The sequence below is a fragment of the Emydura macquarii genome, unplaced genomic scaffold, assembly GCF_026122565.2.
Source record: "Emydura macquarii macquarii isolate MOO-44397 ecotype Brisbane River unplaced genomic scaffold, CSIRO-AGI_Emac_v2 contig_2292, whole genome shotgun sequence".
Taxonomy (NCBI): domain Eukaryota; kingdom Metazoa; phylum Chordata; order Testudines; family Chelidae; genus Emydura; species Emydura macquarii.
Genome location: NW_027132429.1, coordinates 3,964,737 through 3,979,837, shown reverse-complemented (window position 1 = coordinate 3,979,837; position 15,101 = coordinate 3,964,737). Strand labels below are relative to the sequence as shown.

At 43.3% G+C, this 15,101-nt stretch overlaps 1 protein-coding gene across 1 annotated transcript; it reads right to left on the bottom strand.

Moving 5' to 3' along the window:
• Nucleotides 1-1,540: 1,540 nt before the first annotated feature.
• On the bottom strand, nucleotides 1,541-13,209 carry NIBAN3 (niban apoptosis regulator 3). The gene is made up of 8 exons (XM_067560679.1): nucleotides 13,015-13,209; nucleotides 10,432-10,594; nucleotides 9,311-9,498; nucleotides 8,461-8,619; nucleotides 8,021-8,137; nucleotides 7,688-7,849; nucleotides 6,652-6,763; nucleotides 1,541-4,619 (listed from the first exon to the last, which is right to left on the bottom strand). The coding sequence occupies exons 1-8, from the start codon at nucleotides 13,099-13,101 to the stop codon at nucleotides 4,435-4,437; spliced, it is 1,173 nt and encodes a 390-aa protein (XP_067416780.1). The 5' UTR covers nucleotides 13,102-13,209; the 3' UTR covers nucleotides 1,541-4,434.
• Nucleotides 13,210-15,101: the final 1,892 nt, after the last annotated feature.

The window sequence follows — 15,101 nt, the reverse complement described above, 5'->3', positions numbered from 1 at the left end:
ACCTCCTCCAGCAGCAAGGATCATTTCTTTGACCTTGCCTTTTCTGAAATAACACAGCCACCCAGCTCGTGCTTTGTTTAATTTTGATGGAATAAATGCACCAAAGGCATCAACATAAGCCAGACACTGTACAAAAGTAAACACTGCTAAACAGGTCCAGGTCTTGGAATACAGTACTATGTAGGTGGTAATTTATCTGAGGTGATGTTTGAGATTCATGTGGAGCTCATATGGGTGATGTCATCTGGGCCCTCTCTCAGGTACAGGATGACAAAGGCCCAAGCACCCAAGAGATAGTGCGGGTGACAACCACACTGCTGAAGTTCATTCCAGAAGCCTCTGTCTGTTCTTTCATTCTTTACCTTTTTGTTCTTTCATACTTTTTCCACACAAGCTCTTTCTTTTAAAGGACCCAAAAAGGGAGTGATGAGTGGTGTAACCCATCCCTTCATTATTTTGTCCACCAATTAGACCTAATAGTGAATGTACCAATTTTAGCTTATTAGCTTCCAGCTCTGTAGCGCCTGTTTTTAACAAGCATGAGTTCAATACAGTTCTTGAATCATATCTATTTGGCCTTGTATGTTTGCACTAATTTAGTGTGTCTCCCTTTTGTACCTTTTCCCATCAACACTTGTTATAGGTTATTGTAACATCTTATGAACTTTTATATACTTTTTACAGTGGAGCTCACACTTTGGTTAAATTTTTAGGCTCAATTATTTCAACAGTGCATATATATTATAAAAAAAATCCAAATAAAAAACACTCCCTTGCACCCATTTCTCCCCACAGGAAAAGGAAGAAAACGTGACATTTTAATCACATCACTTAATCCACTACTGAACATGCTTAGATACTGTGGAGCTTAATTATTCAATATGAATAGCTAGATACCATCTTGCCTCATCTTTAATGACACACAGGAACTATGACAGATGTAGGCCTGCTGGTTAAGAGTGGTCTATTTCCTGGCCCCTGGCATGTGGCAGGAGAAAGGGTTACAAGAAGTTATACTCATCTTGAAGCCAGAGGCAGGAGCAGCTGACACCAATGGCTAAAGTTACATTTTTCTCTTTAAAAATGTACTGCTAAAATGTAATATCATCCATAAACAACCATCACCACTCACTAGTGCAACCAATTAATTAAGACTGGAAATCAGGCATTTTGGACAAGTAGTAAGGCATAAATTTCAGTTCCCCACAAATGGACCATCTCAAATTGTACAGAACCTGAACTGAAAAGAATGAATAACTAGGTTAGCGCTGGGGTCTTAAAAGACCATGGTTCAATAAGATCAAATTTCAAAGTACAAGATTAGAACTGAATGTAGTTAGTAAAATAATTCCATCCTAAAAGCCTGTGATAGGTTTGATCTTTGTCAAGCAATGCAGCTTCAGTGCATGGAAAATCTTTAGTATCATTTGGTAAGCAGTTAAGAGTCATCTCAATGTGGCAGATGTGTTCCCTTTTTGAAAACCACAAAACTTACAAAAGTGACAATTTTGTAAATACCACATTTTGGATTTTAATACATTTTATTCAAATAAATACAGATTACGTTTTTTTCTTACATCACTGTCTAATTATATTAGCACTTAACTGTAAACACCTGTTTGTATAAACCATATAAAGCATTAAATAATAAGTTGTACATTGGAATAAACAAGGAATACTCAAAAGCTTGACAACATGTTGGGGATTAGGAAAAAAAGACCACACTAGACAGAGTTCCCGTCTCTTGACAAATTGCAGGTCAGCATACTAAAAAGGTTTTCATGTATCTGAAGTTTTAAATTATTAGTTTCTATTTTTGGGTGAAGTATATATTAAACAGATATTACCTCTATTATGGCAACCATTCCAATGAACTTTAGGTTCTATGGGTCAGTCCATCTGAACAAACATGGAATAAATGGATTAACTAAGCTAAACAGGAGTCCTGTGGCCACTGTAAAAGAGTCTCCTTGAGCCTTGTTACGTAATGGCTCAATCTTGCTCATAGAATTCAATGAGTTGTTAATTTCAACAGCAGCAGGGTATCAGAGATGATGCTACTTCACTGTCTTCCCCTACTATAACTGCCCTACTATAACTACAAAGAAGCTAGATACAGAGGAGCAGATTTTTTGTTTTGTTGAGTTTATGCTTGGCATTGCAGAGGGTAGGACCCCAGTTCTCCACCAGAGCATGGCTATAGCGAAGCACAGTCCAGCTATTCCTCTTCCATTCCTGATAACCTCCTTCCTGCCTACTGCACTGGGGGCTCCAAGAGGGTGACAGGATATGACTATGCCAGCTTTGTACCTGTAAGAACTCCCAAATTAGGGCAATGGGGCTAGTTTTCACTGTCTGAGTCACAAAGGAGTGGAACAGGACAGAAACAGCATCAGTGTATGCTGCTGTTTGTAGAAACTGGGAAGGGTTTATTGGTGATGTCTTATTAGCTGCAGAATTTCTGTTGTCTCTCTCTGGAACACTCTTCCAGAACATAAATACCTTGAGATAACCACATAATACTGTGTTGTGTACACACTCTGACTTGAAGGCCCTTTACAAACACCTTCAGCATTTTCACTTACAAATGGAATGAAAAGCCACACAGGGACTAATGGCAGAAAGGAGAGAATTAAGAGCCTGAGGATTTCTGATAGATATTAAGATACACAATATGATATGCATAAATATTAAATGTCTTACATAAATGTCCATTACTTTCCAATCCCTCAGCTTTTGCTCTCAGTTTTCTGCTCTGAGAAGCAGGACCAACTCCAGTTCTTTCAATTCACATTCATAAGACCTTGAGAATGAAAATCTCTGCATCTCCCACTATGTATGGGTCATTGCTGCAGAACTACCTGTGATAACCTTCAGGTGCCATGCGATTGGCAGTCCCTTCACAGCCTCATTTGCCTTGGCACTCTGCATTATTTGCTAACATGGGGATATGAAGCATCCATCAAAGTATCAAGGAAGTTGAATGTGAGTATTAAGCTTTGTCATCTCTCTACTCTTTGATGGTCAATATCCATTAGATCTTGCTCTTTGTACTTCTATTTCAGAGGTTCAGTTTATTGACAACTTCCCTGGTCTCTGTTGTCTTCAAGATCCATTTCCAGCAGATCTGTTTGGAACATTTCCATTTCAACAGCTATGGACAGACTCTCTAGAAACACAGTTTTATCTGTCTTCTTGAAGTCTGCCTCTGTCGTCTCCCCCTTGTTCATTTCCTGTTGGGACTGCAAGTTCTGGCAGGTTACTTGACTAGATTCTTCTTGTGCCCAGGGACAGGACGCTCATGGACAGCTTCATGTCTCAGGCTTCCAGTGAGTAAAAAGGGAGCAGACTTGCCTTCAGCCAGTTGACCTGCATGCCTGTGCCCTTTGAATTCTTGCTGAACATCACTCCCGAGCTCCAGCTGATAGACCTTTCTTTCCAGACCCTCCATAGGAACCAACTTTTGGGCATGTAATTCCATGACTTCATCACCATGTTCCTGAAGTCGGTGTGTCTGAGCTGCATCTCTTGTACCTTTCACAGAAAACGAACAGAATACGATCATTTGCCCATTGCAAGCTTCCTCCACACTGCATTTGCCTTCACCCATTGATATTGTAGGCATTTCCCAACTGCACCGATTTTTTTCCTAACTTGTCTCCATCCCACTCAATTGATGCCACATGATTCATTGCTGATCTTTGTAATTTTCCCTCTGTTAAACCTCCATTGTCCCTATATGCATCTCAGTCCAAACCCGTTACCTGCTATTAATTGGTATTAGGCCAAAAGTTAGCCTGAGAGTTGCCAAAATTTGTATGGTCTGATGTTGGACTCTGGTTCTTGGACATACTTGTATTTGCTACAAAAGGGCAGTCACCAGATTCCCTGCAGGGACCTTCTTGATCCTGCAATAACTCTCTGTATTTGGTTATTCTCACCACTTTGTCCTGCTCCTTTAATCCAAGCTGGATTTAACTCTAATTCTCCATCCTGCCCTTGACTTCCTTGCTCAAACATCACCCTCTCCCATTCTTCTTTCATGTTCTCTACAGCAACTTTGGCTGCAGAAAGTTCATTTATGATGTTCTGTGCTCTTGTAGATCTTTGTTCCTTGCATAAGGGCTCCATGACTTGACATTACATCTCTTTTTATTTGGGTCTTCTACCCAGATATTGTTTTCAGCCTCAGGCACAGTTGCAGTCTTCTCTGCAACATGTCCAGCAGGTTCAGTAATGCAGATGCTTTGCATGTCTGGTTCTGAGGCCTTCTTGTGTATCCAATTCCTATGATCAGGCAACACCCTCAAAGATTTTTCTGCTTCTTTATGACAATGCGAAGTTATTGGGAAGATTGGCCTTTTCTTTTTGGGAGGATTTGCAGACCCAGCTGAGCCTCCTTCGTATTTCCATGCTTTCTTGTCTGAAGCAGTCTCACTGACTAGACGGGATGAGAGTCATGGTGTCTGATGTGGCATTACCACCTAAGGCTCCTGTCCTTATTTCAGAGTGTTCCTGGGATCTTTCCTGCTGCAGCAAGTTGTCCACACTGTCCAGAACACAAGAGAAGCTGTCACTGTAAAGATTATGTCTGTTTTGACTTGAAGCCTCTTTCAGGGCTGAAACACAGAACAACAGAAAGTGAGAGAAAAGGAAATACCAAATCTTGCTCTGTTCTCTATCCCTGCTCCCTCCCTACTGCATTTGTTTATAGTCATGCTCCCTGCGCAGCATATCACCTATATTCATATTCCCTCCGTCCCTGTGTCATAGTTTTTATGAGCCCTTCTTGACATTTTTCTGTCCACAGGGGAAGCCAGGTTATCCCCACCTCTAGTGTGGTAGCCAAGAGCAAGCCTCTGTGACTGCTCTTGAGGCTTTAAAAGCTCTGCTGTTACATGCTCCATCTGTCTTATCCCCCACCAAAACATATTTGAAGAGTGAAAAATGGCCTTTGGGGCTGATTTGGTCAGAGGAGCCAGTGCAAGCAGATGGGCAGGACAGACGCCTGGTTTTAAAGTGACCACATTAACTATATAGCCTGAGCATAAAAGCTCTTTTATGAACACTTTAAAAGCAATCAGTAATATGCAGGCTTGCAATGACATCACGGCTGTAAAATGGGATATTATTTCCACCACACTAGCCAGTGGGAAATGTTTGGGCTACAATGAGAGCGGGAAGGGAAAGAGAAGGTGGAGACTGGCAGGAGTAAGATAGTTCAACATGGGAATCCTGGAACTTACCACAAACATATGAAAACATATGGAATAACACAAATAACATGGAAAGTCCTTTGAACAGGAAAGCATGTAAATGCCTATAGATGCATATGACCGTAAGAGCATTCCCCTGCCAGAAGGCAACAGGCTCCCTGGTATCTAGCAGTGAGCTTCAGCTGGCCTGACCAGCTCAGTGTACTCCAACTCACTATTATTATAATTTGTATCTAAAAGGAGTCATGTAATGTGTCACTGGATAACCAATAACTCACTGATCATGAATATTTTTGCATGATGTATGTAGGGTCAACCCACAAAAGATGTGCTGGAATTATGACTAAAATGTGTTTAAACCAGGCATACCAGAGGAAGATAAAAAACAGACAAAGGAATGTGGTTTCCTCTGCTTGAAGGTCTCTCACTGACCAAAGTGTGACCAAAGAAAAGCACATTTGCATGGCAAGCAAACAAAAACTCAGGGGGAGCAAGTGGGTAAAAATGATCACTTAATGTCAACAGGGACTGAAGACAACACCCACAGGAAGACTTTCAGCCTCTTGAAGCAAGGTCAGTGAACTTTGAGAGAGACTTTTCCAAGGTTTACTGGACTATATAGAGAGGGGAAGAAAGCCCCTAAGTTATCCTTCTCCTGAGGAGACAAGGAAAACCAGCACCTTGGACTCTGTGGGGATCATGACTAAGAGCTAGTCAGTCACTGTAGAAAAAGGAAGACTGGTGAGGAAACTACCTTGAGAAAAGACTGTAGCTTATTAAGGTAGGTCTTAGCCATTAAAAAGTGTAGTTTTACTTTTTTTGTAACCCTTTCTATCTTTATCCCTGGTACTTGAACAGTCTTAAAACCTCTCTCTTTTTGATTGAAAAAACTTATTTTACTCTTTATTGAACCCAACACAGTGCTTTGGTTGAACTGAAGTGATTGTTAACTTCAGTCAAGATAACCATCTCCTGAGTCTCTCTCTTTAAAGCAGCACCAAATGTAATAATTTCTGAGCATTCCAAGCGAGGGTTGAACATTGCAGGGAGACAGTTTTGGGGACATTTAGGACTGGAGAGAGTGTTGGGGTCACTGCAAATCTAACTGGCCGGTGGAAGCAGGGTGTGGCCTGCACTGCCTATTGGTGTCAGGGCTGTGAGCCAGAGCAGCACAACATGTAAGGCACCCAAAGTTGCAAGGCAGGCAGTAACACAACCCCTTACTAGTCTGGACTGAATCACAAATCACAAAATGCTTTTAAAAACCTTACAGCAGTCAACAGAGGGGAAGTTACAGGTCTGGCAACAGAGGGGAAATTATAGGCAGCAGTAAACATTTTTGGTTGGGATAGTCTGTCCTCTCTTTAGCAGAGGATGAAGGACCAAACAGTGCTGACTTTGGTCTGTTTTAGGATGGAACCCATTTTCTACTCACCTTTGCTGACTGCCTGCTGCAAAATAGCCAGAACCATTTCTTCATAAATATTTTCAACATTGATGATGCCACTGAAGTCAGCAAACACATAATTTTCATACTTGGGCAGCTCCTACCAAAGAAGGTACAAGAGAGGGAAATCTACCAGTGTCAGTAACAGATACGCCTTAATCCCACAGATAGGCAGGGCCATTTTTGGATTAGACAGCGCCTAAAGTGAGCCAAAATATGTTCCACCTTAGGGAATAAATATTCACCTGGAATTCCAATAGCACCCTGCAGTTTCTGGCACCTGAACTGACAACCCTTAAAGCTGGATCTGTACAACATATCATATGTATTTCCAGGTTCAGAAAGTGGAGCCTACATGGTTAAACCTGGGAAGGGTTTACTGGAATTAGTTCAAACTCCCCAGAGCTCCGGGGAAAAGTTAACCAAATTTAGTATCAAGCTTCCCAGACTCCTGATCACTAGAGACAAAGTTTTAATCTCAGGACACAGTGCCCTCTACCACCAGCAGCCCACTGACAAGCACCAGGACTAGCTCCACAGGGAGTCAAACTCAACCATTGTCCTGGCTCAAGGTACTGAGTCAGGCTGGTGGCAGTGCAGAAAAATTATAAAATGGAGGGGGAAATTTTGGGGAAACAGTTACATGGCAGTAATAGTCATGATGTGAAATAGAAGTACATTCATGGCCATTTGGAAGGAGTTTATTGGCTGCCTGCTGAGAATGGCCTGTAAGGTTCTTTAGGCATCTCCTTTCTTGGCATCACAGTCAAGCCCTGCCACGCTGGAAAGCTATAATGAAAGGCCAGACTAAATGATCTAATGACCCTTTCTGGTCTTAAATTCAATGAAAGGTACTGAGGGAAGGGGGATTCTCCTATTAGCCCACTGAAGTTCACAGGGCTAGCGAAGCTTTTCTGAAGAATAAAATGGAATAGTTTGATAAAATAAAATCATTTTGTATGAGCTCCATCAGTTTACAAATGGGGTTTGGGCCCCTTCACCTTCATTCAGAATCAGGCCTCACCAGTTTACATCTGGGCTCCAGATTCTTCAGCAGAAAGGGAAAAAAAATCTGAACCAGCCACTCCTGTGCAAACTCCTTCCGGGTGGAACTGCTGTCATAGTCAAATTTCTGAAAACCAACCACAGCCCAATTGAAAGAGGAATCAGCACAACAATCAGGAAACTTCCCCACAACAACTTCTGCATCTATCCACCTAGGGCAGCTCAAGGACATGTGGGGAACACAGCATCCAAGGCAGCATGCACAACAGAAAAGCCAACAAGTGCAGAGAGAATATGATCCAAAGAAATAAGACTTTACCCAAAAAGAAGATCAGAGCATTGCACATCTTACCTTCAGCACACGAGCTTTGACCTTTTCCAGAGTCTGGGTGATTTGGCTGTGGTTAGTTGCAGAGCTCAAATGTTGCTCTGAAAGCTGCTGGAATGTATGGACTGAATTTTGCATTAGCTACAAAAGACAAAAATTTGTCAAATGAGTAGGGGAGCGAGCACATTCAGAGACCATAGTCAAAACTCGGTTCCACATCTTCCCACCTCCAGGGTTTGGTAGTAGCCACCCTCTAAGCCTGCTTTCTTTCTAATATTGGTTATATAATCCCTTCATACCCTGCAGATGCCCAAGGGAAAAAGGAAGTCCTACACAAAATAAAGGTAAAAATAGATCCGCTCAGAACTGAACACACAGGGAATGAATGTACTGCCCCTTCCCTTTACCTCCACTCAGAGGTTGCCTCCCCCATCATTCTGTTCTCTCAAAGTATCACCACTTACCTGCTGCATGAGGTTCTGGGCACTGAGAATTAAACTTGCCACACCATGAAAGCCAAATCTCTCCTTCAGTCCCTGCAGACTGTCTTTGTAGAGATTAGCCTTCACGTAACATGGCTCCATGAATCCAGGTTTCCAGGTCATTTCCCCAAGTGTGAGAACCTGTATCAGACCAATAGTCTGCTAGTTATGGTCTGTACAGTTCCTAGATGCAGTGAAAGCCTACCTAAATGTGAAGTATTAGTATTATATGGGAAACTATATAAGTTAAAGCCATTATCCATGCCCAAGCAATGTAAAACTGAAAAGAAGGCATCTCTTTGCAAAAGAGCATTGACTACTTGTCTTTGGAGCCATGTTGTCCCACAATACCTGGGTATATGGGTGACCCTAGCAGACTCTGAGACAAGTTCAGACACCATATTCTTGTTCAGCAAAGTTGCCTTCCTTTATATCAAGCTGCATCTGTGGTGTAGTCAGATTCAAAACAGCATGTGGCACTGATCTGAATGAACTGCACTGTACAGTTAAAACAGCAGCTAGGTGAAAGTTACATGAGCTCACAATCCTCACAGTTCAGAGCATAATCTCGAGCTTGGGGCCAGGGAGACTCTTCCTCCTATTGTACAATTCTGCACAATGTAGATGCATCATTGTGATAAGGAAGACATTACAAATATTCTACAGTGGTTACTGTTGGAGGCAAGACACAGGAGCAGGTGGATCATTGGTGTTCTGGGTCTACGGGACAGGTGGAATTAAGTTGCCATCCTCAGTACTGAAAGTGGGGGTTTAGGGTGGTCTCCAGGGGAACAGGACAAAATGGTCCTCTGTTATATCATCCATATCTTACCTCTTCCTTCAAGATAGTGCTAGGCAAAACCTGCACATTTCTGATCATCTCATCAATTCTGTCTATGAAGAGCAAACGCACCATGTCAAACCCGAAACTGATGGGGCGAATGAGCTCCTCCATCACACAGTCCAGGTCAGGCTCTACTCCTTGGTGACAGCAGCATTCTGCTGGGCTCTGCACTACCACTGCCAAGACAGAAACTCTTAAATTAGTCTGACAGAGTCACGGTGGAACTCAGGTTGTCCTGGATTAATCAGGTTCAAGTAGAAAAGTGCAGAAAAACTCATCCATCCACCTATCCTTTAATTGTAATGTGCCCATCTCCATAGTTTCTGTCAACTTAGGGCAGTGGTTCTCAGCCTTTTCAGACTTCTGTACCCTTTTCAGGAGTCTGATTTGTCTTGTGTACCCCAAATTTCACCTCACTTAAAAATTACTTGCTTACAAAAATCAGACACCAAAAAACCAAGTGTCATAGCACACTATTACTGAAACATTGCTTACTTTCGCCTTTTTACCATATAATCATAAAATAAATTGATTGGAATATAAATATTGTACGCATATTTCAGTGTGATACTTGAGCCTATTTTTCACATGTGAGATTTGTCTGAAGCCTGCGCCCCAGGCAGCAGGACTGAAGTATGTAATTTAGCTTTGCGGTGTCGCCTGTGGTGTGGAACCCCAGGCAGTTGTCCTGCTTGCCACCCCCTAATAACAGCCCTGCACTTGTGAATCCCCTAAACCCATCCCGTGTCCCACCCCCTCCAGGGGCTACAACCTCCAGGTTGCGAAACACTGATCTAGATGAATTGAGTACCCCCTGGAATACCTCTCCAGGGGGACATGTGTCCTTGGTTGAGAACCACTGATTTAGGGTACCCAACACAATAGCATCTAATCATAAATATAGTAATCAAGGTTCACATAGCATTGTCTAAAACAGTAAGGCATAATGAACTCATTCCTAATCCAACCTCTCCAGTGACAAATAATGCTACACACACTACTTAGAATTTCAAATAGAATTGAGAGAGTTAGAATTCTAAAGCAAAGTAAAACCCGTGGATTAACAGAATAGAACCATGCTCCCCATCTCTTCACCCCCTTCCTCTAACCTTGGAGTTTTCTAGATATCTGATCCTTTAAATTCAGCATCTGATCCAGATCAGGGCGAATCTTCTTCTCCAATTCAATGTGGAGTTTCTCATTCTTGCTCTGAAAATCCAGGAATTCACTGGAGACCTGGCTGAGGACCAATGTATAAACCTCTTCCAGGAACTGACCAGCCACAGCAGGGACCAGATCAGCAAAAGGGCAGGAGAAAACAGGGGGAAAGTAAGAGGCATCATACAGACCATAGTTTCTCAACCTGTGGTACACATGCCCTGGGGGTACATGAGACACAGGCAGGGGGCACCCGGGGAAAAAGAGAGTGGAGGGGAGGCAGGCGGCAGCTGCCAACTTCTGGGGAAGCTGGGTGGCAGCAGCCCGCTTCCCACCCCATCCCAATTCCCAGATGGGAGGCATGTGGCAGCCCCCGACTTCTGGGGAAGGCGGGCAGCAGCCTCCCACTTCCTTCGCAGTCACAGCTCCCAGCTGGGAAGCGAGTGGCAGCCCCCTGCTTCCCGCCTGGTCACATCTCCCAGCTAGGAGGCAGGCGGCAGCCACTAGCTTCTGGGGGAGGCGGGCAGCAGGCCCCCGCTTTCCACCAGGTCCCAGCTCCAAGGTGGGAGCCCGGTGGCAGCCTCCTGTGTTTCACGAGCTGGCCTCACAGCTGGGTGGCAGCCACCTGCGCCCTGGCTCCAAGCCGAGGGACAACCTCTAGCACCCTGGCTTGAAGACAGGCAGCAGCCGCCTGCCCACATCCCTGGGTCCCAGCCGGTGCGGAGGCCTCCTCTGCCCCAGCTTGGATTGGGTGGCAGTCGCTCACCTCCCAGGCGGTCAGCCAGGTGGCACCCTACCTCCAGGGCTCAAAGCCCAGTGCCCAGAAAACTTGTCAATTTCACTGTTCTAGCTGAGCAGTGAAATTGACAACTAAGACAGCCCCAGATTTCACCAGTTACCCTCTTTTCCTGTTTCTCTCTCTCTCTCTCTCTCTCTCTCACCCTCTCTCTCTCTCTCTCTCACCCCTTCCTCCTCTCAAATCTATGCCATAAAATTTGGCGCGGCACTTTATATTCCCCAGCATTGGCATGCCACTCAAAGCCTCCTAGCTTTGGCCAACATCACCTCTAGCCCAGATACGTACTTGAGTTACACACCCCGGTCTAAAGGTGGTAACCTTACTCAAACTAGATCCGACATCTGTCGTATCAGGGCTTTATATACTCAGCCCTTCTTCCAACATATGGCTCACATGAGTCTGTAAATGTAAAATCCGGTGGAAAATTGACTGTTGGGGTACTTATTAAAATTAAAATTAAATTAAAATTTTCAGAAGTTAGGGGTATTTGCTACTTAAAAGGTTGAGAAACTCTGATACAGACCATGTGCAGAGATCAGGAGACGTTTCTGGTGGTCGTGCTGGGTGCACAGTCCTTGTCAGGTCACTGTGCTCACAGCTGATTAGCGCACTGTCTTTTGCCTATATTACATCTGTAAGCATGGGGCTCTAATTGACTCATCCAGAGCCACCTGACTCAATTCAAAGGCCAGTCCAATCACTCCTGGGGCATCATTTACTTGGTAACAATATGTAGCTACAGACAGCAGGACACACCTATCAGTCCCCACAAAGGCTCCATTTAAATTTTGCACAACACATTACATTAAAGGCAGCAGTTTCACAGGAGACATGAAAGGCACAGTCTATGGGTGTTGAATGCAGTAGCTAGTCTGTGGGACGTTGAAAGCAGTAGCTAGTGGAGTTGCTCTTTGCTCTGGCAGACAAATAAACATCAAGTACCAGAGGGGTAGTCGTGTTAGTCTGTATACAGCAAAAACACCAAAAGTCTTGTAGCACCTTAAAGACTAACAAATTTCTGTGGGCATAAGCTTTCGTGGGCTGCAACCCACTTTGTCAGATGCATGAAATGGAAATCACAGATAGGAGGTATATATATACATCCAAGGGTAAGAAACATAACAATGGGGAGGGCAAGTGCTAACAAAGTCAATTCAGTTAGGGTAGATGAGACCTATTCACAACCATTGATTAGAAGGTGAGAATGTGTGAACAGTGACAATTACTTCTTGTAATGAGGTAACTATTCCAAGTCCCTATTCAGACCTAGTCTGATTGTGTCAAGTTTGCATATGAGTTCCAGTTCTGCAGTTTCTCGCTGAAGTCTGGTTTTGAAGTTTTTTTGTTGAAGTATGGCAATTTTCAAGTCAGCTACAGAGTGTCCTGGGAGATTGAAGTGCTCTCCTACTGGCTTATGGATGTTACCATTTTTTATGTCTGATTTGTGTCCATTTATTTTTTTGCGTAGTGACAGTCCGGTTTGGCCAATGTACATGGCAGAGGGGCATTGCTGGCACATGATGGCATATATTACATTAGTAGATGTGCAGGTGAATGAGCTCCTGATGGTGTGGCTGATGCGGTTAGGACCTGTGATGGTGTCTAGAGTTAAGTACAAATTCCTAATGTGCTCTCCCCAACCATACAGTTTAAAAAGTTAGGTGAGTGTTGCTCATTGTTAGATCCTGAAATATCAGTTTGGGTTTCAGATGTTAGCATTGCTCTGTTGACTTACCTGGCACCAGGTCTGTTTCTTCCTGCTTTCTGAACCTTTGAGATCTGGGGGGACCTGAGACTGCAGAACTGGAAGCAAGTCCTCCATCAGCACATTACTAAGAATCTAAACCCAAAGAAAAAGACCATCTTCACCAAGTTACCAGCACAGAGCATGCATTAAATACTCCAGCATTGGAATGCTCAGCAGTTTACAAACCTCAGACTCTGTTCCCAGGAGGAGATCCCCCGCTCCATAACTACCTCTCTCTTGTCTGTAAAATCGCACAGCTTCCAGGAATGCCTCTATCTCAAAGGAGTCCTGTCTCTGTAAAGCTGAATCCAAAATACCAGTTAATCCCAGCAACATTTAGCGGAAGTCAATCAGAAAAGTCTGATCCATCCTTAGCACACTGAAATCTGGTTACAAGCAGTGCTTAAATGCTATGACAATAGGTGCTATATAAAACCTATGATAGAGAATAACATTACACTAACAACAAAGAAGGTGGAAGAACCTCTGGGAATTTCTGTGGCTCTAAGTGCACTAGTCTCTCTCTTTAAAGAAATGAAAGAGAAACTGTCTGAACTTGCTGGAATTTAAAGCCATAAATTCAATCCAGGGAAGAATAAAAACTGTAGGAGTTTTGCCACATTCTTTGGATTTTCATCAGTATCACATGTGAATCTTATTCAGAAATCAAAGAGTCTACAGTGGTCTCCAGGATTTCATAGGGCCCTCAGTTCACTGAATGGACTTCACACTATTTTAGAAAAGGATCCTCATGCAAGTAGCAAACTCCTGCTCTCAGCCCCATTTGCAGATGTTGCCTCAGGTCTATTAATGCAGGCACTTCCAGATGTTACCTGTGCTGCAATATCGGATCCCATCTCGAAGGACAGATTTCCAGGTGTGCTGGGATTCTGCAGAGTTTGTACAGAAACAGAGGGACTTTCGGAACGGATGGTAGAGGAACAGCAAAAACTCTGCTGGAGGCCCATTTAAGGGGTCGTGGTCCCAGTGGGAGTAGTCAACTTGAAAAGAAAAGCACAGAAAATGCTTCCAACAATGTCCGGTAGAATTGACTGTTTCTAAAAATACTGTGTAATGTCTCCACAGCTCTCAATGGTCCTGGTGTCTCTCACTCACAGATGCCATTTTACTGCCAGAAGAAAATCCTGTCTGCTGACAGACATGTGAGCACCAGCAACTTCTAAGACATCAGAGGGAATTTTGTGTGATCAGTACCTGCCAAGATTTGACCCATCATTTGTGACAGCTGAATGCACTAAATCAGGCTGGAAACTTGCACAGTGACTTTAAGGCAAGTGTATTTTTCTAGTTAGTATTTACTAGAAAATATTGTGCCAAGATTATACACTAAGGATATTTCCTGTTCTGCCAATAACAAAATCTGTTCTGAAAGTGATTGTTGAAGTCTCACTTTCTTTCTTACTAAACTACTTCAGCATACAGGAAAGATTCCTGCTTCATTAGAAATGTTTAAAGTGTACACATTGCCATTTTCTTTCCAGAGCTGGTGAGACGTTCTGAGAAATAGAACAGAGAAGCTGTCTCAATCAAGTCTCAGAGATTGGCAGCATCTCTGCATCTGCTTCTAATTTCATGTCACTTCACTATAAAACTTGGGTTCTTCATCTGACTGAATAAAGCCATGTAACCCGCCAATAGTACTAAATGTATTCCCTCTAAAGAGAGAAAAAAGAAGGACAGAAGAGCATGGCAAAAAGGAAACAGGATTAAACATCACAAGGTCCTGAAAACATTGTGTTTGAGAGACATCAGTATGTTCAGTATATTTTGTGGTCTCTAGCTTTGAACAGTGCAGCAGCCCCATGAGCAGTGGGGCCTCTGTATATGTCAGGGATTCTCAAACTGGGAGTCATGACCCCTCAGGGGGTCGCAAGGTTATTATGCTGGGAGGTTCATGAGTGGTCAGTCCCTACACTTGCCAGTAAGGATGGCATGACATGGGGAGGTTATCACTTTTGTAAGGGGATCATCACAGCCTAAAATAATTTTCAAAGGTGGTCCCAGCAAAAAAAAGTTTGAGAACCCCTGTATGTACAATCAATATTCTTCTTTCT

What these genes read in the sequence shown, in the direction of transcription:
- NIBAN3 (XM_067560679.1), bottom strand. Translation starts at nt 13,101, where the DNA reads ATGGAGGACTTGCTTCCAGTTCTGCAGTCTCAGGTCCCCCCAGATCTC. An exon ending in AGAAACAGACCTGGTGCCAG is followed by an intron (nt 10,595 to 13,014) that starts GTAAGTCAACAG and finishes GTGGCTGGTCAG; the next exon opens with TTCCTGGAAGAGGTTTATAC. An exon ending in GCAGCAGGCAGTCAGCAAAG is followed by an intron (nt 4,620 to 6,651) that starts GTGAGTAGAAAA and finishes TCTGTGTTTCAG; the next exon opens with CCCTGAAAGAGGCTTCAAGT.